The sequence below is a fragment of the Dendroctonus ponderosae genome, unplaced genomic scaffold (genome assembly GCF_020466585.1).
Source record: "Dendroctonus ponderosae isolate FM_Combo_2020 unplaced genomic scaffold, Dpon_F_20191213v2 Dpon_F_20191213_9, whole genome shotgun sequence".
In the NCBI taxonomy this organism is placed as follows: Eukaryota; Metazoa; Arthropoda; class Insecta; order Coleoptera; family Curculionidae; genus Dendroctonus; species Dendroctonus ponderosae.
This window is the reverse complement of record NW_026019116.1, coordinates 3,758,431-3,786,057: the sequence shown is the minus strand read 5'-3', so window position 1 is coordinate 3,786,057 and position 27,627 is coordinate 3,758,431. Positions and strand designations below refer to the sequence as shown.

Here is a 27,627-nt window from a genome sequence, read left to right as displayed (position 1 = left end):
CAAGAAGCAGCCGTTAAAGCTGCAAAGGAAAAAGAAGAGGCAGAACTCAAAGCTCAAAAGGAGAAACATGAAGCAGAAGTCAAAGCTAGAAAGGAGAAGGAAGATGCAGATCTTAAAGATAAAGAACAGAAAGAAGCGTTGCGAGTTAAATCTAGAAAAGAAACAAAAGAGGCAGTTCTTAAATCGCAAGAGAAAGAGCAAGATGCAGAAGTTAAAGCTGCAAAGGAGAAAGAAGAGACAGATCTCAAAGCTCAAAAGGAGAAACATGAAGCAGAAGTCAAAGTTAGAAAGGAACAGGAAGATGTGGATCGTAAAGCTGATGAAGAGAAAGAAGCGGCGCGAGGTAAAGCTAGAAAAGAAAAAGACGTAGCCGATCTTAAAGCTGAAAAGGCAGAGGCAGAGGCGAAAGCCAAAACTATAAAAGAGAAGGAAGACGCGGATCTTAAAGCGGAAAAGCAAAAGAAAGAAGAAAAAGCTAAAGCCAAAAAGTTGAAAGATGAAGCGCAAGCTAAAGCAAGAAAGGAGAAAGAACAGGCTGATTATATTAAAGATAAAAAAGAAAAAGAGGAAGGGGAAGCTAAATCTAAGCCCGAGAGAGGTGCGGAATGTGAAACTGAAAAAGAAAAGGGTGAGACTGATATTGAAACAGTAAATGAGGAAAAGGAGGTCAAAGCTGAAACAATAAAGGACAGAGATGCGAATAGTAAATCACCAAAGGCGAAGGCTGAAACTGCGGACAAAAACGTGGAAGACGAGAAATCAATAAGGCATAGTCAAGAAGACATTAAAAAGGAAAAACGAATCTCTGTCAAGTCGAAAAAAGAAAAAGAGACATCTCCAAAAACTGATAAAGGATATGATGATACTAATGATGACGTGAAGAAACGGGATATCAAATCAAGGGTTAAAAATGATAAAGAAGCGTCGGAAAAAACTGACCGAGAAAAATCTTCTGATCCAGGTATTATACTTGTCTTAAGTGTCCTTTTTGTGTTATAGCGAGTACTATTTTCTAGAAGGTCCAGCTAATATTCCAGAATACAAACTAGATGTGCATGTAGATACAACAATATATGATCAAAGCCAACGCAATGAAGATGGGCGCGAATTAGTAGGCTTCCAAGGGAAAGATACTTTCGAGGCAGACGAAGATCTTTTCAAACCGACCACTTACCACGGTCCAAGATATAGCGGTACGTTTTTCACGCTTTTTCATGTTCAGTTTTAAACAAAAATCGGTTTTAGGCAAGAAACCTATTTTTACAACGTCTTTGTCGGACCGAACCAGTGTATCCAATACTCGGGTGAAAATGACTTGCAGCGTAATTAGCGAAAGCGGAATGGTCTTAACATGGCTGAAAGACGGAGAGAACATTGAAGGAAAACCGAACTACTATCAAGGTAACTTCAGTTTGAATCACTCCGAATTGTTGGTTGTATAGGGAGTTTTGCAGCTTTCGAAAACAATGTTGCTACTCTGGAAATTCTAAACTCCACGCGGAGTGACGGTGGTACCTACACGTGCGTTGCACGGAATGAACACGGTTCCAGCTCTACATCAGCGCTGTTGACTGTTAAGGAGACCTTTGATTCAGTTCCGGTTACCCCAACCTTTACCAGAGCTATTAGGGAACAGTACAAGGCATCCAATGATGAGGCCACATTGGAATGTCGCATTAGGTAGGATAGGAAAACGAGAAAAATTGAGATATTTATGCAACTGTAAGGATACTAATCTTTTTTGGGATTTGAAACGCTTTGAAAAGTAGATTTGATGAAAAGTAAACGACGAGAGGTAAGCCTTTTAACGCCTGTTAAGATCTTAGCTTACCTCATGTTAAGCACAAGTGTAGCACATGGCAGTTTGTTATGAGCATTTGTTTCATTAGCTCTTAATCACCTCTTTCCAGATGCCATCCGACTCCAACAATAAAATGGTACAAGGACGACTCGGAGCTGGATTTCGGAGTAAAATATCATCAAGCTTACCTCGCTGATGGCGTCGCTAGACTTTCAATACCTTCTCCAAGCAAAGCTGATAGCGGCAGATACACCTGCAAAGCAGAAAGCGGCGACTGGTTTGATCAAGTTTCTTATGACTTCAGCTTCACCTCCAAGGAGGATTATATACGACAGAAAATTAAGGAAAGAACGTCCCAAAAGGACATCAGCAGTACCAGGTAAGCATTATTGCTCCATTAGCTTACAGGACTTTCAAGGAGATTGTCTAGGTATCCCACACCGTCTGCATCTTCTTCTGCTTTAAGTGCATCGAGTTATTCCACTGCAAGGAGGCCGCATTTTTCAGGAGTTTTGACGGATGCGGCTGTTCCCTATGGAGGATTCATGGCTTTGCAGGTAAGGACAATTACAACGAAATCAATCCTCGGTTTTTAACTGAAATGAACAAATCAGAAAATTCGGATTTTTTAAGTATTTGTTGGGGTTTCACTGCGTCCTAGGCGATCTTCGATACGAAATTTTAGAAATCCACTGAACTTCACTATCTTATAGTCCCATTAACTCGTAAAAATCTAAGTTTTTCACAGTCTTGGAAGATAAACCGAGGCTCGCGTGGGCAGGGGTGCGTCCCTGAAGTAGAGCTATCATCTATTGGGAATATGGATGAGTATCTACTCGCTACCCCTTATTAGAAGAGGATCAACGAGGAAAATAGAAAATAGGAATATCAATAACTTGGAAAATATAAAATTTTGTAAATTTCCCGGTCATTTATGAAGGAAGGCTTGCTGAAATGAAGGCGGTTAGAATGATAGGAAATATGGCAAAATACCAAGGACCCGCACAATGGCGACCTAAATATCAAACTTCCATAATTAAGCAGAAAAGCCTGGAAGCAAAATAATATAATTTGTATGAAGTATTTGCCCAGTAGCTGCTGATAGAGGGCTTGGGACTGGATTTAAACTAATTTTGTTGTCGTAAACTCTGGCAGCAATTTCGACCTTTTATGCCGGTTTTTAAAAGGGCAATAGGCTAAAAGGTCGGCTTGAAGAAAGGGTCAAAGCGTCTTCCACTTTAAAAAAAATTAAGTCAATTTTAGCCAGATAGACAATGTTGACCGCAAACACGCCAATAAGAATTATTTTTTCTTTTGTGGGCTTTTTACATTTTTTCGGTACTTTTCTTTTTGACGAATCCTCACGTAAATTAAACCGACGTTGCTTTATCACCTCACTTCTGAAAACATAAGCATTCCTCATTCCCGAAACTGTACCAGGTGAAAACGCAGTGTCTCTCCTGCAATAAATCCGCAATCTAATCATAAATAAAATAATTCAACATAATGAAGAATATCCGTTTTAAAACATCTCATTTTCCCCTAAAATACATAATTTCTTATTGGCAATTTCAGGTGGAAGTTAGAGGATCACCCGCTGAAGTTGCTTGGTATAGAGAGAGCCAAAGACTCTCCAAATCTTCTCCCAGGCACCGAACATTCGTGGAAAGAGACGTGCATACCCTATTAATACCCAACATCAACGAGTACGAAGCCGGAAAATACACCTGCAGGTAGGCGCTTCAACTCTTCCCGTTCTAAAGACTTCATTTTGCGTATTTTTCAGAGCTATTAACATGCAAGGAAAATGCGAAACTTCTGCCTATGTACGAGTGATTCAACCTTCCCATGTTCGGGATGGAAAGCCAGCGATGTTCCTGTCCAGACCCGACAAGTACATGCGAGTTACTGAAGGAGAAGATATATCGGTTTCCTTCCGAGTAGCTGGCGATCCTAAACCGAAAGGTACATCACAAGTCTTAAAAGTAACTTTGTCTATAGCTAAAAGGTTCCAGTTACGTGGATGAAAGGCCTCACGGATATCACCGATAGCATGCGCTCGATGAGGTGGACCTCAGATGATTACACCCGATTAACGCTCAAAAGGGCCACTTTAGATGATTGGGGGACTTACTGTATAATGGCAAAGAACCGACATGGGTGCGATAGAGCCTTTTTCACAGTACGACTGAGGGAAAGGGCCAGATCGCTCACTCCCAACAGAGAGCCCATTCAGAATATTTTGGACGATATTCCGTCCTACAAAGAGCGCCTGTATCGAAAAGGTATTGAGGTGGTTTAAGAATGTTCGGTTTGCTTCAGCTAGTTTTGTCAAATTTAGCTGTCCCAAGTCCAATACCCGCCGAGCCTGTGGTGAAAGACTCGGGCAGAAATTGGGTATCGTTGTCCTGGGACAAACCAGACCAAACTAGCATAGCTCCTGTTTTGGCGTACCGCGTGGATATGTGGCATAAGGGAAGCGATGGAGGCGCGCAGTGGACTACTTTGGGAGTGAGCAGCTTAACTAGCTTTGATGCTTTCAACCTGCTCACTGGAGGAGAGTATCAGTTTAGAGTTACGCCGAGAAACCGGTAAGCATAAGCATATCTAAAGGACAGAAGCGTATTGCCTATATTGGAGCTTTTCCTGATGTTTATGCTTAAATCAAAAGTTCTGCACTTAAAAAGTTTGGGTCTGTTTAAATTTGGCTTCTTCGGATTGGGATTATTTCTCTTAAAAGTTGTGAAACTTTTAAGTTTTATTTCAGAACCTTCCGAATTGTTTGCTTAATTTCGTTTTTTATTAATTAGACAAAATTTCCGCTCAATTATAATAAAGGGGAACTTGTTCGGAGTTGATTAAACTCTATTGCAACTGACTAAACTTCGTTTTCAGGTATGGCTGGGGCGAAAGCGTGGTCAGTTCACCATTCACAGTAGGGAAACCTGAGGAAATGCCGGAATTCATCAAAATCCTTCCAGGACAAATGAAAGTTCTAGTGGGATCCGACATTTCCCTGGAATGCGAGGTAAATTTCTTACTTCTTCAGTAATGTTAATAACAAAAAAATCCAGTAAAAATCAGCTTTTGCCAAAAGTCAATTTGTTTTCGGGCAAAATGACGCACTTCTAGGTGAATTCTAAGTTTAGTAGAAAAAAACCGAGCATCGAACGTGATAATCACGTGGAAACGTCGAAAAGTACGTGAGACTTTGCAAGTCCAGCACGTCATTGTGACGAAATTACCACGGCAAATTTGCAATTCGTCATCAAATCAAAAGGGCATCATACGGCTGAAACACATTATTCTAAACGAAATTGAACAGAAAATATTGCAAAAAATGCAAACGCATAACTGTAAACGTCGAATCGAAAAAAACGTATTTTTGGAAACAGGGTTAGTTTAAATTTACAAGTTTTAGCGTCACTGAAGGCTTAACATTTCGCCAATTTCGAAATAATTTAAATTATATCTACCTAAAATGTATACAAGTTTGTGGTTTTCGTTGATGCTGCGAATATAACTACTAATATTGTTTCTTTCCTAAGTTTCAGTCAAAATGTGAAATAAAAATGTTTATATCGTTTATTTCTTATTTTTACGTTTCGACGAGACAACAGCGCCATCATCAGATTTAAAATTCAAAACAAACTGCAAACACCAATTTACAATCAATGATATTGTAACTATCATAAATACAAATATGTTGTACAAAAACTATAATTTATAAAGCATTGAAACATCCATTAGTTCTTAAGGGAAAAAATTATTTGGGAGTCGTTAACTCTCCGATATGATCATGTTTGTTTCACATTTTGACTAAAGCCCAGTAACGCAAAAATATAATAACAATTACACGCAGTCAGGAAAATAAATAAAAACAATATAACTACAAAGAAGTATAAAATTTAAACTCATAGAAAATGTGGAAAAATTGAATGAGAAACTAGAAAAAAATTGCTTAGCGAAGTTGATAGAATCGGTTTTTAACTTTCCATTAAAAAACTAAGGGTATCACCATGATTTGCTATAAAAGAAAAAAATGTTTATCGATTTTTCGAGAATTTTTGCAAATTTAGCACGCAACACTCAAAACGTTTACATTTTAAAATATCAATTTTGACTGCTTAAAATATTGGGTTTTTCTCTTAGGTTACAGGTGAGCCTTCCCCAAAAATCCGCTGGCTCAAAGATGCGGTCGAAATATTCCCTGAAGAAAACGATCGCTACATCAGCTCCAGCAAATCTGGACTTTGTTGCCTGACCATCAGAAATGTTCAAGAAGAGGACACTGGCCGGTTCATGTGTGAAGCAGTTAACAAGGCTGGACGCGTGTCCACATTTGCCCGACTATGTATAGTTCGCGACTCCAAAGTTCTATTAGCCGACCGGAACCTGAAGCTGTAAGGCTTCCCGTTTAGGTTCCAGCTACTGAATTAACTAAAGCGAACATTTCAGATTCCTCAAAGACTTTGACAACACCAAGGACCATCCGCCACATTTTACAATGCGTCTGAGGGACCGGCGGGTGCAAATGACTTATCCGGTGCGATTGACTTGCCAGGTGGCTGGATGTCCGGAACCAGAAGTTAAATGGTTCAAAGATGGCCAGCCAATACTGCCCAACAGTGAGTATTTTTCTATTAGAAATTCGCATCGTTTGCGACTCGATATTTGTGACTCCGGGGCTCTTCGAGTAGGTAAAAAGAGGATTTATTTGTGATAATCCGTAGACCCAGCATAAAACAATTATTTTAACACGTGAAATTTTGCTTGAGTGAGAATTCAAGGCCGTTGTTTTTTTCTTCAAATATGAATACTCGGGGGGGAAAACCATACATAACCAGTTTTTGCCAAAATTGAACCAATCAGGCCTCTGAAAGAAGTATTCATGTTCATTTCTGACGACTATGCTCCATATTGAAAAACAAATAGGAAAAGACCTCTGAAGGAGAAGAAAAGACACAACTGATTCAAGACCTTAAACATAAACTGATGGAGACAGAACTTCATTTAAGGAAAGGCCAAAAATTTTACTTTCTCGAGAAGAAATTCCGGATAGTCGCTGCGAAACTCATCTTGTCAAGTACAAGCTAAACATTTTGCTTACAAGTTTTTGGTTTAATTAGAACCGTTTTAGTTTTAGTAAGTTGATTAAACTAAAGCTTCAATTTTCTCAAAAGTAAGTCGGATAGACTTGTATGATCTTTCCCTTCGGGTCTTCATATATTCCACAACATGCAAGTCGAAAGTTTCAACTGATCACTAGAGTTCTTAAACGTTTACAGCAATATAAGGAAAATAGCCCTGACAACAGCGTGAGTAAAAATTGGAAAAGTCGTCCAGTTTCAGAAAATAAAAGGCGCTTTAATCCAGAAAAACAACGTTTTTAAGAACGTAAACACGCCAATAGGAATTCCTTTATATTTCTTTCGTTTTTACATTAACGTCAATACTTTTCTTTAAAGAATTTTCAATTAAGTTAAAGCGCCATTCCTTTTCTGCCTCGCCTCTCAAAATATAATCATTATTACAATTCTCTACATTCTCTCTTCTAGTTACAACTTTCCAAATTCGTCAGGATCTTCTCCTGACTTGCTCCTAGTTCTTTTTGCATGAATTTTTTGAAAACGGCATATTTTAATAACACAACAATTGCTTGAAACCCTCAGGTCGACTGACCTTCTCTTCAGAAGACTCTTTCCACACGTTGGAGATCGACAAAGCCACTCTGGAAGATTCCGGAGTTTACTCCATATCGGTTGCCAACAAGTTTGGATCGGTAGCCTGCAAGAGCCACTTAGTGGTGGATAAAGGCATTAAGGCCTATATAACACCTCAGTTTAGTACGCAACTGGAACCCTCCCAGTGCCGAGCTAAAGAAGGAGGAGAGTTGCGACTCTCTGCCCGCGTCGAAGCTTATCCAAGCGTGGGAGTCATGTGGTACAAAGACGGGGTAAATACATCCCCGATATGGAAACTGGTCAAAAATAACAGTTAATGGGTCTCCAGGTGCGTTTGAGGCCTTCGAGGCATTCAGTGATGACTCTTTCATATGATGGTCGGGTGGAACTGGCCATTGGTAGAGTCACTCTGAAAGACAAAGGAACCTACTCGTGCGTTGCAACCAATATCGTTGGCAGAAGTGAGACTTCAGCGACTGTAGACGTGGAGGAAAGTGATGGAGTTCTGAAAAATATCGCAGAAGAGCATCACGATGCTCCGTAAGTTATTTTTCGCAATTACGCGAAATGGGAGTAATTGATGGTGCTGTTGAAGGTGCTCCAAAGAGCCTAAGTTCCTGAAGAAGCCCCTCAACACTGAGGCCTACGAAGGCGATAACGTGACGATTCTATGTGAGGTGATCGGCGACCCCAAGCCTGAAGTGGTCTGGCTGCGAGATTTTCTTAAGGTAAGTGATTCCGAAAACCCTTTTGTGAAAAGCTAAGTAGAACCAAGCAACAGCGCCTTGAAAGCTTCTTGCACACTTTTACCTCGATCGGCGTTTGAATGATTTAATCATCTACATATCAAGAAAGGTCAGTTATGCAACGATTTTATCGGTCAGTAAGTTCAAAAAAAGCGTCGTTTGATTGGCGTTAGCAAATCTGACTAATAATAATCGTTCAACGCGATATTGATGATTTATGATTGAGAACGTGTTATATTTTCTTTGCCTGTCTAATATGTTTTATGATAATTTGATGCTAATAAATAAATGGCCATTACGTAGGCTGCGAGCGCTAATTCATTGAAAGAAAGCCAATTTATCGGCAATGACATGTTAATGAGCGCCAATTAAATCAGAGAGCAATTATATACCAGGCAACACAGTCGAATATTTTCCTGGAAGGGGTTTCTGCAATCAGCTTTTTCTTGTTGATGGACAGTGACAACGGAATAAACATTTTATTATTATTATTATTATGGTTATCATCATTATAAAGCGAACAATATCATACAGGGCATTTCGAACAAATATGTGCATGGAAATAAGACACTTTTTATATATCTTGGTGTTTACCGTTGCATGAAGCAAATGCACTTCTTTTCATTCATGAGCCTACGCATGCTTAGAGTATGCAAATAAATCCATGTCTTTATTACATGCAAAATCCATGTAACATTTGTAAGTATCATGTAATGGATATGCAAATATGAACAACAGTGACAATGTCTAATGCGTTTAAGTCCGTTCAGCCACCCAGTGAGAGAGCCGACAGTAATAATTATTATGGTATTTCACAATAAAAGTTCCTGTCCAAGGTTGCAACTTATTAAATGCGTCTGAAATTGCAGCCGAATCTAGTATGCAATAATTTACTAAACGAGAACCTCATTTCATTTTATACATTCCGAAAATATAGACATTAACATGCCATAAACGGACATCGCTTATCTTTAACTGCATCAGCGAATTTCGTTTTTCGCCCATAAACGCGTAAACATATATTAACCAAGTTTTTTCCCCCGTTTTCAGTTGGAAACTGTAAAATTGCAAAAAGTGTGACCCATTGAATTTCTTAATATTGCGACGGGCGCGTTTCCTAAAGTGGCCAATTACAACAGTCGAAAATCGTTTTTCCAACATGCGATGGAAATGAAATATTTGACCGAGAAATCGCATGAATTGTACGCGAAAATAGCGTGGCTAATTTTATAGCTCATGTTGGATCAGAGTGGCTCCAAGGCCTGTTATGTCTCAGGCTGAAAGGCATTTGCTCCCGGTCATTTTCCAAATTAGAAACTTTTATTTTCCCATGGAAATGTTTTCACTGCAGTGCAACTCAGTGACTTGAAATCATACCAGATGGTTTCTCCTCATATTGCATGATAAAGTTGCCCAACTGAATAGTAGAGGATAGACATTCTGAATGAATAGAAGCTGTGAAGCCTTGTATATGTAAAGACTTAAGAATCTAGAATGTTTCTAAGCATTGATGAAATTAGCACGATTATAATGAATGTTGATGAGAAAATGAATGTTTCAGGGCCGTTGTAATATTTTCGACATTGCAGTTACTGAAAAAGAGAGGAGGAAGTTGGTGTGGTGTTCGATACACTCGATAAAATTCAGTGCAAAAACTGTTGAATTAATTCCCATTTTTATCGTTTTCCTTAAAAGGCTTTTTTAATGAATTATAGTTATTACGATTATTAAGTACCTATGTGGCTTAGATATTAAGTAATTCCCTTAAAATAGCAATGTGACTTTCCCTCAAAGAAATAATGAACAATAAAATCCTATAACTTTCATAATATTACTTCGATTTCCAAGCATTTCGAGAATTTTTACACGTAAATTTTTTTTGACGATACCTGCCTGTTCAAAAGCTGCTGGCCAGATTCGATTCAGCAGCTCAAAATACATAAACCTATATGTAGATGGAAAGAAATGAGCGGACAAATTGAGGGACTTTCAAGGTTGCAAGAAAATTATCTGCTTCTTTTCACCAATTTTTCAAGTTTTTTTTCTACGGGGACTTTCTCCCCGGGTGAAAATCTCGTTATAGTCTCTAAAAACTTTGCTCAAAAGGAAATTGGACTTTTAAAGTCGAATTACCAAGTGCCTCAAAGCACCTCATTTGTCATTGATTTTAAGAAAGGAAAATAAGGAAAAAACGTCTCGTAAAACTCGAAAAATTTGTGAAGAAAAGGCAATAAATTGACCTGTAACGACCATAAAAATTCAATTTTATTTTAAATTATAACTTTTTTCATGTGATTTGAACTACTGTAGCTTATTTTTGCCTACGTAGCGATAAAATATAACGGTTTTATAGTAAGTTTAACGGTAAGTTATTCCGATAAAATATAACGGTTTTATTGCTACGTAGGTAAAAATAAGCTACAGTAGCTCAAATCGCACAAAAAAAGTTATAACTTAATATAAAATTGAATTTTTATGGTTGTATTACAGGTTAATTTATTGCCTTTTATTCACAAATTTTTCGAGTTTTCCGAGACGTTTTTTCCTTATTTTCCTTTTTATAAAATCAATGACAAATGAGGTGCTTTGAGGCACGTGATAAATCGACTTTAAAAGTCCAATTTCTTTTTGAGCAGAGTTTTTAGAGACTATAACGAGATTTTAACCCGGAGAGAAAGTTCACGTAGAAAAAAAACTCCAACCTACTGTCCACTGTTATTTAAACTTTATGCATATCTCCATAAATCCTAATGCTTGGAGTTATTTTAAAGAAAACACATTTGTATGTAAAATAAAATTGTGCGATGCGGCCCTTAATTAATCATCCAAATGTGCTCAATTTGAATTCGTTGAATTTGAAATTGACTCAAGTCTGCATTGCTTTTACAGTATTAGTTAAAGAAAATGTATACTTTTAATAATCTTAGGAAGGAGTCTCAACATCACCTTCAAAGTCAACGAAATGTGAAAATGTTACATAAATGAAATATTAAAGTTGAAATGTCGATAAAATCAATCTACAATTTTTAGAGAAGTATGTAAAAAATAGTGAATTATTCTAATATTTCTTTATGAATTTCAATTGAAATGACTCTAATTACTATTTTATAATGCCATGCTTTTATTGCTTTTTAAATTATTCTAATAATATTTTGAAAGTCTTTAGTGTTGCAGCGCATAGGAAAAGAAGTACGCGATTAATGCAACATACTTTCGCATAAATTTGGGTATTTTTTAATGATGTTTGCCAAAATATGTTTTTATATAAAAAGCTCAATCGATACTCTTACTTGACCAGCTTTTTGTCCTTACTTTTTGTTCAATTTTCTCTAAAGCATCTTTCAGAATTCATTTTCGCAACTTTTTTGTCATATTTTAATACAAAATTAAAATACGATCAACTTTTGTAACAAATCTTGCAAACATCGTTAAAACAATGTCCTATATTTCTTGCGGCTTCTTTCTTATTACTTAATAATWTRACTATTTGGTCCAGATTTTGTCTTGTGTGGCGCAAAGAGATATTTGCTCACAACTATCGGCAGGTATAAAAGGAACATTTGGTTATTAAAATTAWTTTTTTATTTAATATCAGTTTAATGTATGTACTTGTAAATTTTCGAACAATTTTTTGAAAAATTGCTCTTTTCATGCATGTTGTACACCGGAAACGAARTGTYGYCAATCWATGATAGTCTRCAACTCTTCAAAAACAGGCTTTCAGACTTTAAACCTYCGTGGAAAATMATTTMTTTCTTACGTTTYGCTCCATCCTCAGAGTGATTTCGCTCGACACCATATACTGAACATCAGTTTCAGTGAAATGCCGGAAAGAAACTATTTTCCARGACAGTCAGAAAGTCCGAAAAAATCACCAGTTTCAAGCAAATAAATGCCTAACTCTTATTTTMTTMTTTAKWATTTATTATCWTTATTTTGTTAWTWTMTTYAGRAATTAAATTATTTAATGTATTTMGGATTAAAGGAAATAGCATATCTTAATYTGTAAATAATAAAAATTAATGGYCAGGATCCATATTYACCGTTTAKCTGTGAATAAAATAAATCTGTACCTGCAAAGAAAAAATAAGCTCTCTTGTCTTTAAACATCGATCTACAAGTCAGCAAATAACTCATTTTTCTACTCGGATATAATAGTTTTATCCCTTACTCCAACTTTAAGACCTGATTTCTTTGCGACATAGAAAACGCTCAGAATCTCTCATCTAGCAGAAAACGAAACAGTTTAGCTTTTATATCAAATTATTAACACGGGCGACCCATTCAGTTGCTCATTTATAGTCAACCTAGAGTTTGGCATTTTCAGTTTGTTCCAATAAATTCCATTTTGTGAGCGAGTTTCATCGCATTGAGCAGTTTTGTTCTGAACAAAAGCACATTGATCAGACTAAAAGGTTTCACAGCTTTCGGTCTTATCCGGCATGGACTATTGGAAGAATTCTTCTTCGTTCTTTCTTTCTCGAAAAAAGTTCAATACACCATAGTTTTATTCGATTATTCCTCTAGAGAATCTCTTCTGTCTTTGGTTGACTTTGGCTGATCTCAGGCAAGTTTGATCGCTTCTGCCGGTTTCGATCTTGATGTGCCTCCAAATGTAACTTGCGTATTATACATTATTTTAGATGCGTTTCGGGCACATTATTTAAATTTAAATACATTATGACATTACAAACGAAGGCGACGATTTAAACATAAAAGTCCATGTCTATTTTCATAGCGCATTATTTCAATTTTTGATTATATTGAAAGCATACGCATTTTTTAGCTTATTTATTGCAAATTTTCCGTTTTAAACAACTTCAAATCAATGACGTCAATTCGCTTTCAACAAAAATCGAGTGCTCTAGCCTATACTTTGACCATTTCAACATTTCAAAAGGCCATAACGTGATTATGGCTGCCTTATAAGGTGCAAACACTATTTCGTCGGACATGCGATCGAGTCGATTCTCCAACCGTTAAAAAACGCGATTTAAAGCACTTTAAAAATTTACGACAGCTTCAGATTGCATGAGAATTTTTTGCTACCGACTTTTTATTTGCCCCGTAGGCCGCTTAATGCCCAATTTTCACTCGAGCGGTGTAAAATTGATGACAAGAAGCGGTTACATTCGGATGCACACATTTAACACCTTGATTTGCGACATTTCCATCTGAAATCCATTCATTCTGGCCCATATACCAATCGAAAATCGCAATATTATGACTAACAGTAAAAACGACTTTTTCACACTTAAAACATGACTTCTACATGTTTTTGCTGTAGTTAAAAGGACTGAGCAAAGTTTTTTTATTCATTTCTTTACTTTGACTGGTTACCCATAAGGAAAGTCCTCTAAGTTCAAAACTAGTTAGAGCACCGCTAAACAACTGTGCTCCCGATGTTTCGATAGCACTAGCTAATAACATCTCTAAAAGCGCGAGCTTGGAACAAATTAATTTTTGTATGTACAGGTAGGTATATTTAAATAAAATTTAATTAAATGCTCAGTAGGCAGCCATTCATTAATTTCAAATGATAGTTCTTCCTTGCCTGGATCTTCAGATTCATACATTAAAATAATAAAGATCAAAAGGAAGCGGACACACTGAAGGAAATCCAATCAAAGTGGATGCAAACTTACCGTGAACTAAACTTCAACCCCGATTATACACACTGCAATTCAAGTTTGCATCCCCTTTGATTGGATTAAAATAACATGTTCGGAAATTTTACCAGAAAACTTTAACCATTAAATTCGCGTAGTGTTTGTTAAGAAATGCTTTAAATTTGAACTTGTCCCGGTTCAGCATCTCCCTCGTTCCTTTGATGTAAAAGTCCTTGCATAAAATATTCTTCAAAAGCGTTTATAAATTGCATATTACACAACCTAAAATAATGTGTTGCACAACTCGTACCTGACTGATGTTAATCAAGATAGAAAAAGACGCGGTATCGCTGTTATTTACAGCCCATATATGAGAAGAAGCGGCCTACCGACTGGCGTTTCTAATCGAAAGGATGATAGAAGAACATTAAACGAGATTTTCGTTATATAAAGTCATTTTTTCAAGTTGAAAAAATTTGCACAAATACAAGTGTCTAGACTTCAGAGTGCTTTAAGTCCTCAAAATGTTTTTAGAAGTGTGATTCACTGTTAATTAGCAATTAGCCCATGCATTGATTTCAGGGACGCATTAAAGCTTTACAAGGCCCGAGGTTCGAATTTTAACTGCATTTAAAAAAATTTCATCAGCATTTTTTATGAGTAACGTTTTACCACTTGACCGAAAAAGTCACCACATTTGTTATGTTTTTATTAGGCCCACTTAAGGTAGTAAAATAGGTAAAATTCTTTGAGTATTCAGAGTTCGCGGGGCCCTGGGCTACAGCCCCTGATTGACTTGGGAATATAAATAAGCAATGACCCTGGAAGATTTCTGGATCGCTTAGAACAAAATGAAGAAACGCGTTGTTCTGGCCAATGATGATTGATGATGAGAAACTAATTGGAATCGATGTTCTCTTGAAGAATGCACCTAATCAACTGACGTCAAGACCAGCTAGTTCTATAAATAAAAAATCTTGAACAAGAGCATCTGGGTGTCATTCAGCGACCATATGTTTGGTTCAAAGACTACGCCAATTTGTTGGGTTTGTGTAAAAGAAGTGCGTGACAATGAGAACTAGTGTTAAATTGATCGTGGATTGTAACAGAGTGTGAGTGAAGTGGTTTAAGCAAACGTTTGATAAAGTGAGTAAATTTTCATTTTTGATTTGTAGGCAGCGTGCAGAATGACCTCATACGCAGACCACCCACAAAACCGAAAATTTCCTTGCATAGCTGATTAAAAACTTAAAACTCGGCGTCGCGTTCACATATATTAAGTTTTTTGCCAGCGAAAACGCCAAATTGGAATTCATCTTCGATTCGTTTGGCGTGTAAAAAAATCAGTCCATCGAGACATAAACTACGTGTGCTGACATGTGATATCCACCGGTTCGCACACAGCTTGAGATCCTTTTGGTTAGCGCACTTCCATATCAAGTTTAAAGACAGGAATTTATGAATACATGTATAGAGAGTGATGTTTCAACGGACAACAAGAATATATGGAAAGGTCTAGTTGTTGTTTATTGAAATGGCATTTATTATATAATAGACTGTGTGCGGTTTGTTTAAGATATTTTCGCGATTGATGGCCTGAGGACGTTTAGACCGTTGGGTTTGCTATTTGCCTTGAAGCTATGGGGCGTTCAGCACTTAGCGTCAGATTTCCTTAACTGATGCGATTTGCTAAGGCTTCTGTTTCACGCATTCAGTTCATGTGTGATATATTGTCTTTTGCAAGATTTTTTCAATTTTTCAAACTATTTACAGGCTTTACTGTGTCCATTGTTTGCTCCAATTTATGGATGTCCCCTGGAAAGTTTTCTTTTACTTTATCAAACCCTTGGTATTGTTTTGTTTTAATGTCATTATTTTACTATTTTCGTTATTTTTTTTTGGCCAACCATCCTTTCATTTTTCTTCCGTCTATGATCTTGATATGACTGACTACTTGTTTAGTATCAACACAGTATTTACTTAAATTTCACTGTTATTAAAAATCCATTTAGGATCCAAAATAAGAAATTGAGCAGTAAATTTTTATATTAAAAAACGTTTTTGTATAACATCAGATATAATTATGGTGCATTTGGCTGGATTTAAAACAGGCTGTTTTGCTTTATCAGCATTCCTTTAGATCCTTTACAAGAATATTTAATTTTAACTCATATTTTGAAGCGCTATCTACTTTTTCTACCCAATATATTAAACATTTCCTTTTTACAATTACGGAAATTAAAATTTCGCAAATAGTCTAGCAAGCGTTTCTCTATTACTAAACATTTTGCACTAGTTATCTATTGGACGTTTTCTGTCTTAAGGCCGTTTATTACATTTCTATGCCAAAAAATGTGTTTTGTTCTAAGGAACAAAGGGCAAACGTACTTCAGTTGATCACTGTTTCGGCTGGATAAGTTGTGGAAAAACTTGAATTTTTTATAAAATCCAAGTTTTTATATTTACACTCAACGACATTCAGCTCAGAAAACATACATATTTTTTCAATCTTCCTAGTTTAAATCTTCCGTTAATACAATGTGTATGACTAATTCAGATTTTTTAAATATAGTTTCCAACAAATTAAACGTTACCTGAATAAATTTGGCCTAATTTTGGAACTGGAACAATTCTGAGCGCGAGAGCGATTTGATTTCTGTTTGAAGCGTTATTTAGCGCAATTAATTTTCGGTTGGTGCATGTTTCTGCAAAAAAATTGTGCTTCAGATAAAGCTCCTACAGGGTGGCAAAGGAAACAATGCAAAATTGGTGAAAGTTACACATGCTCTTGGGTGAACAGAAAAAAGATTGGTGCTATTTCAAGGACACATCCCTTAAGATAAGCCTAATATCTCGAAAAAAGTTTGTGGATCTTTCGCCCATCGCGTTTATTTGAATTGGTCTCGAAAAATCAATGTTTTTGCTTTGCAGTGATATTTTTTTTCTTTTGGACCGAATCAAAATGAAATTTTGCAGTCGACTTGAGAAAAAAAATTATATACCGTTTCCGAGTTTATATCCGAGTTGCATGAATTAACAAAATATTTGAAAGTGAACTTCACTTTAGTTGAAACTCTGCTGGAATCACAGGTTTGGGGGACAGTTCTTATTTGATTAGTTTTCATGCAACCCTGTAATCGAATTTTCATCTTAGTTTGCTTCTGAAATTTTCAATTCAATATGAGCTCAAGATCGTGAAAATCGATCCAAGAGCCCTAAAGGTATCGTTGCGTTTGGCGTGGAGATACAATAAATTTATTTTTTGTCCAACTTGGAGCATGCTGAACTTTCACTAATTTGCCATTGTTTCATTTGCCCCCCTGTAGAATCTTCATCTGAAGCACTAATTTTTCGCAAAAACACGCACCAACTGAAAAAAACTTCGCTTCAAACAGAAACCAAATCGCCTGAAGCAATCAGAATTTATCCTGTTCCAACGTTAAGATTCCAGTATAATTTACAATCTTTTAAATACTTATCTGATAAAAAATTAGATAAATAAATTTAGTTCACGGCAACTGGAAATAAAAATCTACCGTTGAAGTATTAAAATAATTGAAAAAATTCAGTGTTTGAATGAGTTTTATAATTAAAAATCGCGCTGAAAAAATTAAAATATAATATTTTTCATAGAATCTTAAAGTTTCGATTAAATGTGTTGAACATTATATTATTTTAGTAAGCGTCATTTTCAACAACATTACATTTTGAAACCTATAATACAAGTTGTTGGTTTTTGCAACTCTGTAAAAAATTGAACTTTGCTCATTTTGGAACAAAAATAATTCGCGTGACTGATAAAATTCGGGAAATTTCGGGCATTTCACTTCAATTACTCTTTCAATGTAGATCCCGTCTAATTCTACATTTATAAACATTCAATTGCAGATAACCATTATCTTCAGCAGCTCCGATCCCTCTCCACTATTTGCGAAACATGTGTACCGAAGAGATAGATGTTAGTATATAAATTAAAATTATGGTTGGTCTGTGAACCTGCGGTACTTACTCCAAAATCAACACTTTTACTATTGGATAAAATGTAAAAATTTTCTTCTGAGCTCTATTTCACAGGCCTGACCTCAACCGTTTTCCTTCCCACAAGTATGTATTAATTGGGCCTATGGTGATATTTATATCTCAAATCCGCTTTAAAATATGTAAAAAAGAAACTGTTTTTTTCGGTTGAATGATACCAGGTGAAGAATTAATATCCATTTCAATGGTGTATTATTTTGTTCTTGCTTGCTGAAGAAACGTTGTTGGCACGAAAAGCGATAATTTACGATCGTAGTTCCAAGCGAACCGTATAATGTATGAAAAGAGCACAAAAAGACAAGCGGGGATTTCAATTAAGCCACCATCCATGCGATCGGTGAAAGTACCAAAATTAATAAACAGAATTTTTATGCGTTGGGATTATTGTTATTAATTTAATTTAGTTCCGCGCCGACGAAATTCTTTTGAGGGAATTATTCGCGGTATTTTGCGCAGATGGTCCATATCGTTGATGCCGATTGGGTACCACCAGTACCTCGACCGAGGTACATATAAATTCCTTAACATAACTGTAATTTGCCAGCGAGAACTGCCGAAAAACCTCTTCATCATTGACACCCGAAGACAGGCTCTAATAATGCAGAAAAGGAGGCCGAACAGTAGTACCTGAGCATAAAGAGAAATGTTTTAACATTCCGATTTAATAACGTAATAATCGAACGGTCGTTCTGCGGCAATTATCCAATCACTTAATTGGCCGGAATTAATGAAAGGCTGTATTTTTCGTTTGCCGCGAATAATCAACAAAAAAATATTTTCTGCCTTATTTGGATGAAATATGGTAGCTGACGTCATTCTTGCAATTGTTACGTCTTGAAGATCTCACCCTAAAAACCTGCCTGTTCCTCCTCCTCACTTCCTACAATGCGACATAAAACCGTCCATCTATCTAGTCAATTTGTTCGGACGCGTTTTCGCAATTCAAAGCGTAAATTCAACTGCAGAACTTTTTAAACATCTCTGCTTGAATTGGTAATGAACGCCTAAGCTGAGAGTGTTTTCTTCAAGATTCGCTGACTGCTCCAATTCCGATGCCATCCAAGGCTGGACGATGGTAATCCGCAATATGTAAAACAGACACTTCAAAATTCCATGTCTTGATAAACAATCATGTGGGCTGAGTAGTTGTATGCGTAGGCAAGCATGTGGTTATTTTTAGAACGGCATACTTTTCGGATTAACGCAAATGATCGACTTAATTTAAGCCATTTTTGCCCATGTTACAATTAGGAACTTTTTTTGCGAAAACGACATTCCAGTGACCTTTACAAAAGGCGATTTAATTGACTGATTTATTCAAATTGGTTAAGTACTGTGACTATAGCCAGGCACTTGGATGAAAGTAGACATTAGAAGTTTCTAATAGATTCGGTTAACTGATTGCGCTTTTAGAACCGTTTATATGCGCTCAATCAACTTTTAACCATTTAAAAAAATGTCAACAAAGCAGTTTTATATGAAATTATTAGCATGTCTCAACCGTCCAACTTTATCTTTTACTTACAATCGTGAAGCGGGAAAATGGCGACTGGCAAAAATATTGGTTTCACCTTTACATAAAATGCATGCAGATTCAATTTGCACAAGTTTAATCTTTAATTAAACTTAAAAAGTAGATGAGAGATATTTCTATTTGTGTTATTTTTTGTTTACTAATACCATACGTGGCGTAAACTTTCAGTTATAAATTTGTTCTTTTTTTAGAAAAACGGTTTGCTGAGTTCTTTTTTTCTTAAGATATTCGCATTTATTTATTTTTTGCTGTTCATTTCTTTGCACTCTATTATTTACTATCTTTAATGGTCAAGATAATTTTGTTGATTTTAACAAAGAGTACGCTTCTTCAAAGAGAAATCTTCAGAATTTGATGATATTTTTAATCATATTCCACTGTTATTACATCGTGTGTATTAAAACTGTTATTACAGCCAACTGTTGGTTTCTATTATTCGCTAGTATTTGTGATTTTAAAAAAATTATATCCTTAAACTTCCTAATTCTAAAAAAAAGAAAATTATAACCGTATTAATTGTTTACAATCTCTTAATTTTTTTGTATAAAAGATTCAGTTTGCCAGTATTTTGCAATAAAACGTTAGGAAAAACGCACTTTTTCTGTTTAGAGACTGTGTTGTTTAAAAATATTGACCTAAAAGCGAAGAAACTCCAGATTCCAAGGGTTTTCCAAATAAATTATAAACTTTCGCTTTTTCAGATCGCGGAAATATTTTTGGAAAAAGACCTAAAAATAATTATTAGGGTTTTGTCCATAATTCGAAGCTGCAAAAAATTTCCAAACATTTTTGCACAGCGGTTAAGGAGGCGAATGTTCCAAAATTTATCTTGTAATTTTTCACAGAAAATACCTGAATTTTGCCAGTATTTTAAGTAAAACTGAAAAATAATACGATTTTTGCGTACAAGGAATTGCTTAATAGAAACTGCTAAAACTGGAATAACCCGAAAATTTAAAGGATCTTTAGAAATCTTCAGAGCGGTTGATAAGGGCGGCGAATTTGCCCAATAATTTTTTGTAAACTTTTGCTATCGTTTGGTCGTTTTTTCAAGATAGTCCTAATTACGTTCGGTAAAAAACTGAATAAAATTGTTTGGTTTTGTGCCAAATTCGAAGCTGAAATGGGTTTTCTAACGCTCCCTGCAAACCGATGCGAATTTTCTACGAAAATTATTATTTTTTTAAACACCTCATTATTGCCAAAAAGAAGATAACCATCATAAAATAATGCTTTTTGGCGTTTTCGATTAAAAACTTTTAGTTTTGTGATCGGTTCTGGCGAAAACCTTAATGGTTTTCGGGAAAAAAACGGTAGGAATTTATTTTCGTTTTTGTCCTGAAGTCGACACTTAAAACAGTTTTCGTAAAATGTTTACAAAGCTATAACTTTATCTTGTTATTTTTCGCGTAAAAGTCCTCCAGATCATCAACATTTTTAAGCGAAACTACAAAATAGAGCGTTTTTGAGTAGAAAGTAAAGCAAAAAAAATTAAGAACCACATTTTTTAACAAATTCTGCAGTCTTCAGAGGAATGGAGGTTACGAATTTTCCAAATAATCTGTTCTAAACTTTCGCTTATCCTGTTCGTTTTTTTGCTAGAAAATTGTTTGATTTTTGTTCCGAACTCGAGGCTGGAAAGGGATTTCAAAACTTTTTACGAAGCGACAAAAGATTCGAAATTTATTTCCTAGTTTTTCGCGGAAATTACCTTAAGATTGTCAGCATTTTTAAAGGAAACTATAGAAAATAAGAAAGAGTTACTTGGCTAAAACTGGAAATATCTGAAATTTGAAGACCCTACTATCAAGAAAGTTGTTTAGCCCTGTTTTGCCCTATAACGTACTATTTTTTGGCCAGCCTAAAAATGATAAAATAAAAAATTGAAAAGCTTCGCTCGTTTAAGAGATACAGGGGAAAAGAGAAAAATTGTCAATTTCAAAATTACCCTATATTTTCTTTAAAAAATTTTCTTAAAAAATATTTTATGCAAATGTTTCTTTGTAGTGATTGGTGAATAATCTGCCGTTTTCAGAATAAGTATACTGGATCAGATCAAAGAAAGATATCGGAGCAAAGCAAGTTTTTTAAATGAGACACCCTGTATTTTTTTATTCTAACACGCTACGGAGAGTTATAAGCTAGTTTCCTAAGCGATCTATTTAAACTTTATCACTTTTAAGCTGCAAAATTACACAATATATTTTAATAGAGGAGTAGAAGAAATAGCTGCCACAAGAAAGTAAATTAAAAAACTATAAAAAAGGATTAAATTAACTGAAATCATGGCAAATGTTCGAAAACCTCTCAATTTTTTTTACATCTTTTTCGACCGGATTTTAAGGCATTCCTGATGCGTAAGGGTTTTATTTCTGCAAGGGCATCATGAGTTTTTTGATCAAGTTGTTCTCGGTTTAAAATGCCTTCTTTACAAATTTTATTTCCCCCATAGAAAAAAATCTGAATGTGTTAGATCCGGTAATTGTGATGGCCACTTTAGGACCATGTGTTCCTATTCAACGGTTATAAATGTAAAAAATAGTGTTAAAAGTTGCAGTTGCAGATTATTTAACCGTTATTATAAAGAAACTTTTGCATAAACCACTTTTTGCATCCATTTTAACTAAGAGAATTAAGCGAGCAAAAATTTTCTAAGCTTGACCTAAACAAGCTCTTTACGTTTTGATAGCACTAACAATATAAAAGTGTTGAAAATGGAAGACGCGCTACACTTTTATAATGTAAATGAATGCTAAATCTCATTGTGGCTTAAAATTCTCTAATTCCCTAAAAAACCAACACTTAAATTTCCAGTCGTAAGACAGGAAATTCATTAGTCGGATTGAGACACTTCATAGTTAATTCGGTGGCACATGCAGATTTTATGAGCCTGAAGCAAAAATGTGCAAAATGAACGACTATTGTTGAAAAATTAACACAATTTTAACAATTTTTCCCCGATTAATTACTAAGAAAGTCATAAATAGCAGAGAAAGCATTGTTGTATTATTACGATTACTTTTGAACTATAAACGAGTACACGTTAAAACATTGTGTTTGCGCTTTAGAAAAATTGCATCCGCTGCTACTCTGATTCTAGAAACAACTCTGTTCTCGGCATGGCCATTTTCTGTTCAGGTGCTTTATCGACACGCAACCGTGACACTAAAAACACAGCAAATAAATTGAGGATTGCAAAGAATTGCAAATCTAGAAATCACAGAAGTATTGCTACGATTATTCACAAATCAAGCCGAAGTACGCGACCACTAGGTGGTCAATTGGCCACAGTTTTATGGCACCTAAACCGTCCCACAATGGTTAAATAAAAATTCCGTTTTACCGTATTGTACAAGTGTGCAATAAATAAGTGTACAGAGCACAATAAATTAAAAACTAATTTGCCATTGTGCACCTGATTGTGTTCGGAGCGTAAATCTTTTGACAGGATCCGTTTTGCATCGGACTGGTTTTTTTTTTGTAATTTACAACCGAAAAATAATCCCATAAACTACGTTCCTAAATGCATGCCGGCTTTACTGCCCGTGATAAATGTGCTCAAATCTTGTTTTGGGAGGTCGCGTCATACATCATGCGTTAATTAACTTGAACGTTTTGCTTCGCCGAACCATCATTAGTAGTTGTAGCGCATCGTTGACTTAATGCAATAGTAAGATAAAAATGCCATTTCTTAAATAAATAAATTAAAATACATTGCTGTCTATTTTTGCTTGATAGATGAGTTTTTCAGACCCCCCGTTAAGTACAAGAAGGTGGAAAGTCGTTTGGTTTCTACATGGACAAAAGAAGGAAAATACAGTATAAAAATCCACTGACATGATTTAATTTTGTTGAAATTACTATTTATTATATGATTGGCCTTGTGGTGAAGATTCATGCATAATTTGCTGATACTTTGAAAGTGCACACTCAATTTTATGGCATGATCTGCTTAAGTTGGAAAATATTTTCAAATTTTGCGTTCTCCAACATGAACAAGTGTAATATATCGAAGCTGTGCAAATCAATCAAAAAGAATTGAAAATAAATAAATAATCGCTGTGCTCTAAAACAGTTTAAACTAATGGATCGGGCTAATTAGTTGTATGTTCCGATATGGTCTAGTTGGCACAAAACGCGAATTTATTGTAATCAAACGCGACAGGTTCACTTGACTGATTCGTTTTAAATATTTTTCACCGATTCCGTGATAAATTTGTTCCATGTATGCGCTGGTAAACCGTGAAAGTCCAATGGAAAACTATTGAATAAACCAGCGGGTACGAAATAAAATACATTTAGTGCGTGCGCCATAAAAGCGCATTTTAACCAAAAGAAGCTGGTTATTAAATAAATAACTTTGACTAGTGGTCCTTTCTCTTCTAGCCCGATTACTACAAGGATGCAGCCCACTTTCATAGAATAGGCAGCGGCCCGGAATATCGCCTGGAAATTCCCAATGTGAAGTTGGACTTCACCGGAACCTACACTGTGTACGCCAAAAACGTGCATGGGGATACTAAGGCTATAATTTCGCTCCAAATTAAAGTTAAAGGTACATGGAGAAGATGAAATTTGCAATAATTACATCTGGTTAACCTTCCATCAAATTTTTCATTGATTATTTCAAACAACAATCAAATTTTTTTGGTAAATCTGAAAACATTCCATTTTTCCACAGATCCCATTACGATGGAACGCAATAAGAATAAAACCAGGTAAGCAATAGTTCGCCCCGTTTTTTCCCACCTTGCTTATTCAGTATTCTTAGCGATCTCCAAAAACTTCCATCAATCGTCGAAGATCTGCGGGATATCAGATGTTGCGACGGCGACTCGGCTTCACTGGAGTGCCGGTTTGCCCCAAACAAACCCCCATTGGATATCAGATGGGAGAAGGATGGAAAGGTAAAGGGTTGATTAAAAACAATTGCGAAATTTTAAATTCAACTCATTGCAGATTGTGCGACTGAGCGGCGATTTCAGTGCTGACTTTGATGGCGAAAGAGCCAAATTGAGCATAGCTGAAGTGTATCCTGAGGACGAAGGAGAGTACTCATGCATAGCTTTCAATCAATTGGGAAAAGCCGTCACCTCAGCCTGCTTAATAGTGGATTGTGAGTAACAGTTTTGAACAGCTTAAAAATATTGTACAGGATTTTAACAGAAACTACCTGGTTTAATACAAAAGTTCTTTGCACTTGCGAATTCGCGGAAAACTTGCTGAAATCGGAAGCGTTCAGGAAGATCTTAAATGGTGATCAATTTTCGAGGAAAACCTTGAAAACGGCAACCGCGCTGAAAGGATTCTACCGACTGCGCCAATTTTATGTCTGATCGTGAATCAACCGTTTACAACAAACTTTCATTTTACCGACCAAAAAATTTTCAACAACTTACAATTTACAACAAGCTTTAGACTGATTTTTTGGCGTCGAATGCGCTGCCAATAAAATGCTCAAAATGCTATACAGGGTGGTTTTTTAGTGCGATAGAGTCCATTATTTCCAATGGTGTTGAATTTTCGTAAAATAGTTTCATATAAAAGTTGTTGACGCATAAAGTGCGCACATTCTAAAAATATCTTATATGATACAGAGTGTCTCAGAAAAGCGAGGCAAGATCAAAGTTTATTTTTTTAAATAGAACTATCCATTTTTCATTAGCTCATGGAATGCACTTATTTATTGAATTCCATAGCCACCTTACAAAATGTTACAACTTTTTTAAATTTTTAAATAAAATAATTTATAATTTGAAAACGGTTGCTTTCGCAGCTTAAAGTGTAAATGCAAAGTTGTAACTTTGTAAATTGTCTATCTAATGACGTTTTAATATACAGATGGTTCCATTTGAAAAACAAAAGATATATTAGGTTAAAAAGTTTTAGATTGAAGTTCAAATTGTTAACACCCTGTATAATGTTTGATATTTTGATTCAATAGAATTCTTAACGGATCTGTGGCTATTGGGAAGACGTATTTTTTGTATCTCTAACTATGATACCATGTTTTTAAGCAAAATTTTACTATAATGGCGATAATCTACCAACGTTGCAAGTAAGAAAAAAACAAATGTACGTTGCATATGCAGCGTTTCAAGCTGCATTTCATGAGCTAATGAGGGAAATGGGTAATTCTAATTATAAAAAATACACTTTCATCATGCCTCGCTTTTCTGAGACACTCTGTATCATATAAGATATTTTTAAAATGTGCGCGCTTTATGCATCAACAACTTTTATATGAAACTATTTTTCAAAAGTTCAACACCATCGCAAATAATGGACTCTATCGCACTAAAAAACCACCCTGCATGACCTTATGACCACCATCATAAGTGATCATATAATTATAGGCTCATAGTGTATCTTGGGCGATATCACACTCTACCGAAACATGAATATGAACAACATGAACACTTTTTAGAACTTTAAACCGCCTAGATAAAGATATGGATGAAGGGGGAAACTTTTCTAACTTTTAGAAAGAGAAAATAGGCCTGATTCAGTCTCAAACTCGCCAATTGAACAGATAATGTTAACACTTAAGAATATAAACAGGGAGATTTAAAATCGGACCTTTTATGAGCTTATTTGAAAAGTACGAACAAGTTTTCATTGAGGCAAAATTTATGTTTTGTTGTATTTGTGATTAGATCTTATATTGTGCACCTCAAGAGTTAAAAGGCATAACAATGTCGAACATGCATCAAGATTAGCTTCCTTGAGAAGACTTAAGCTTAGAGAGAGATTTAGGTACAAAAACTTGCTTAAACTTAAGGAAATATTACGAATCTTTAATTTTTAATTAAAAATCACAACAGCAATCATGCAGATCTTTGTTGGCAAACATGTCAGCACTATCGCGTTGTTGTTAGTTTACTGTTTTGGAGCCCAATTTTCTGCATAAAAGCCTTGAAACCCATAGAGTGTGGTTCTTGATTGAAATTAAACTAATTCTTTTGCAAAAGTGAAAGTGAAATGATAGAAGAAACACGAAACAGGAAACACTCACCTAACGGGTCAAAAATCACTTTATGCCACAAAAGATCGAAATTTTCCTGCAAACAATGAAAATTGATGTTGTGAAGTTACGTTATGAAGTGAAATTGAGCGGTTCTGTGATTAACTGAACAGTTCTATGATAAAACTCATCTATCAATAGAACAAATACGTTTGGAAACCGTAAATTCTTCTCAACGGATTAGATTGACGTATTTATAGTTCCATGCGTAAAATGATCCTGTTTTTTTTATCAAATCTTGTGTTGCCATTGCTGATTTACATATAAAGCAATATCCCAGTTTTGACCGGAATTATTTGTGCTGCTACTCTCTAAATACATCTGGACAACACGCCCAGAGGAGTGACGCCAATTTCAAATCACCCGGAAGTTTTAGTTCATAAAATGCCCTCAACCCTCCGATGTTCTCTGTTTGGAATTACAACACTAGTTTGCTTCCGTTTTGTTCGTACAGTGCCGGAAGAAAAAGAAAACTTATTGAACGCCCAACTCAAGAGGCCTCCAAGTTTATTTGCTGGAGGCGCCACTCCAATATCCACCCCAAGAACCACTCCCAACCGAAGCGGATCACCCAGAAGACGTGAGCCCATCACTCTGGAAACTAAGCGCAGACAAGTTAGAGCGCTGGCACCTAAGTTTTACGCGTATCCACACAATAGGGTGCGACTTTCGTGGCTTTAAACCTGGACTGAGTTCTGATTTCTGTGGAACTGTTGCAGATTGCAGAGGAAGGTGAAACAGTTAGATTTCAATGCGCCGTAGCCGGCCATCCAGATCCTTGGGTAAAGTGGTTCAAGAACAACGAAGAAATCATCCCCACCAGCAGACTGAGTATAACCGAGAAAGAAGATCTGCGGACCTTGGAGATCAAGGATATCACTACGGCTGACTCCGCAGTATACAAGGTAAGTGTCTTCACGCACACATTTGGTCCAGCGGAATTATATTCGCGTAATGTTTTAAGGTGGTTTTGGAAAATGATGTTGGTCGGGTTGAAGCAACTGCACGACTGGACGTGATTGCCCACCGGATTCACAGCACGTCCGGTATACGGGCGAGAAGTTTGTCCCCCAAACCGGCCTACAACGGATATTCAAAGAGCAATTTTCTAAGCGCATCGGCCCGATATGGATCGCGTGCCAGACTCTTTTGCGACATCAAAGCAGTCCCTACACCATACTTGAAATGGCA

At 36.0% G+C, this 27,627-nt stretch overlaps 1 protein-coding gene across 1 annotated transcript in view; it reads left to right on the top strand.

Moving 5' to 3' along the window:
* LOC109535867 (titin) overlaps window positions 1-27,627 on the top strand; it is a 113,278-nt gene that overhangs the window by 52,223 nt on the left and 33,428 nt on the right. The window contains exons 33-55 of the mRNA XM_048669879.1: window positions 120-961; window positions 1,017-1,193; window positions 1,246-1,401; window positions 1,455-1,680; window positions 1,911-2,180; window positions 2,232-2,358; window positions 3,377-3,534; window positions 3,588-3,766; window positions 3,817-4,086; window positions 4,143-4,392; window positions 4,697-4,829; window positions 5,954-6,204; window positions 6,260-6,429; window positions 7,474-7,757; window positions 7,814-8,025; window positions 8,081-8,213; window positions 23,799-23,967; window positions 24,094-24,130; window positions 24,184-24,319; window positions 24,372-24,528; window positions 26,891-27,096; window positions 27,156-27,341; window positions 27,401-27,624. Of these exons, the coding sequence (XP_048525836.1) occupies window positions 120-961; window positions 1,017-1,193; window positions 1,246-1,401; window positions 1,455-1,680; window positions 1,911-2,180; window positions 2,232-2,358; window positions 3,377-3,534; window positions 3,588-3,766; window positions 3,817-4,086; window positions 4,143-4,392; window positions 4,697-4,829; window positions 5,954-6,204; window positions 6,260-6,429; window positions 7,474-7,757; window positions 7,814-8,025; window positions 8,081-8,213; window positions 23,799-23,967; window positions 24,094-24,130; window positions 24,184-24,319; window positions 24,372-24,528; window positions 26,891-27,096; window positions 27,156-27,341; window positions 27,401-27,624 (4,953 nt within the window). The remainder of the gene's footprint in view (window positions 1-119; window positions 962-1,016; window positions 1,194-1,245; window positions 1,402-1,454; window positions 1,681-1,910; window positions 2,181-2,231; window positions 2,359-3,376; window positions 3,535-3,587; window positions 3,767-3,816; window positions 4,087-4,142; window positions 4,393-4,696; window positions 4,830-5,953; window positions 6,205-6,259; window positions 6,430-7,473; window positions 7,758-7,813; window positions 8,026-8,080; window positions 8,214-23,798; window positions 23,968-24,093; window positions 24,131-24,183; window positions 24,320-24,371; window positions 24,529-26,890; window positions 27,097-27,155; window positions 27,342-27,400; window positions 27,625-27,627) is intronic.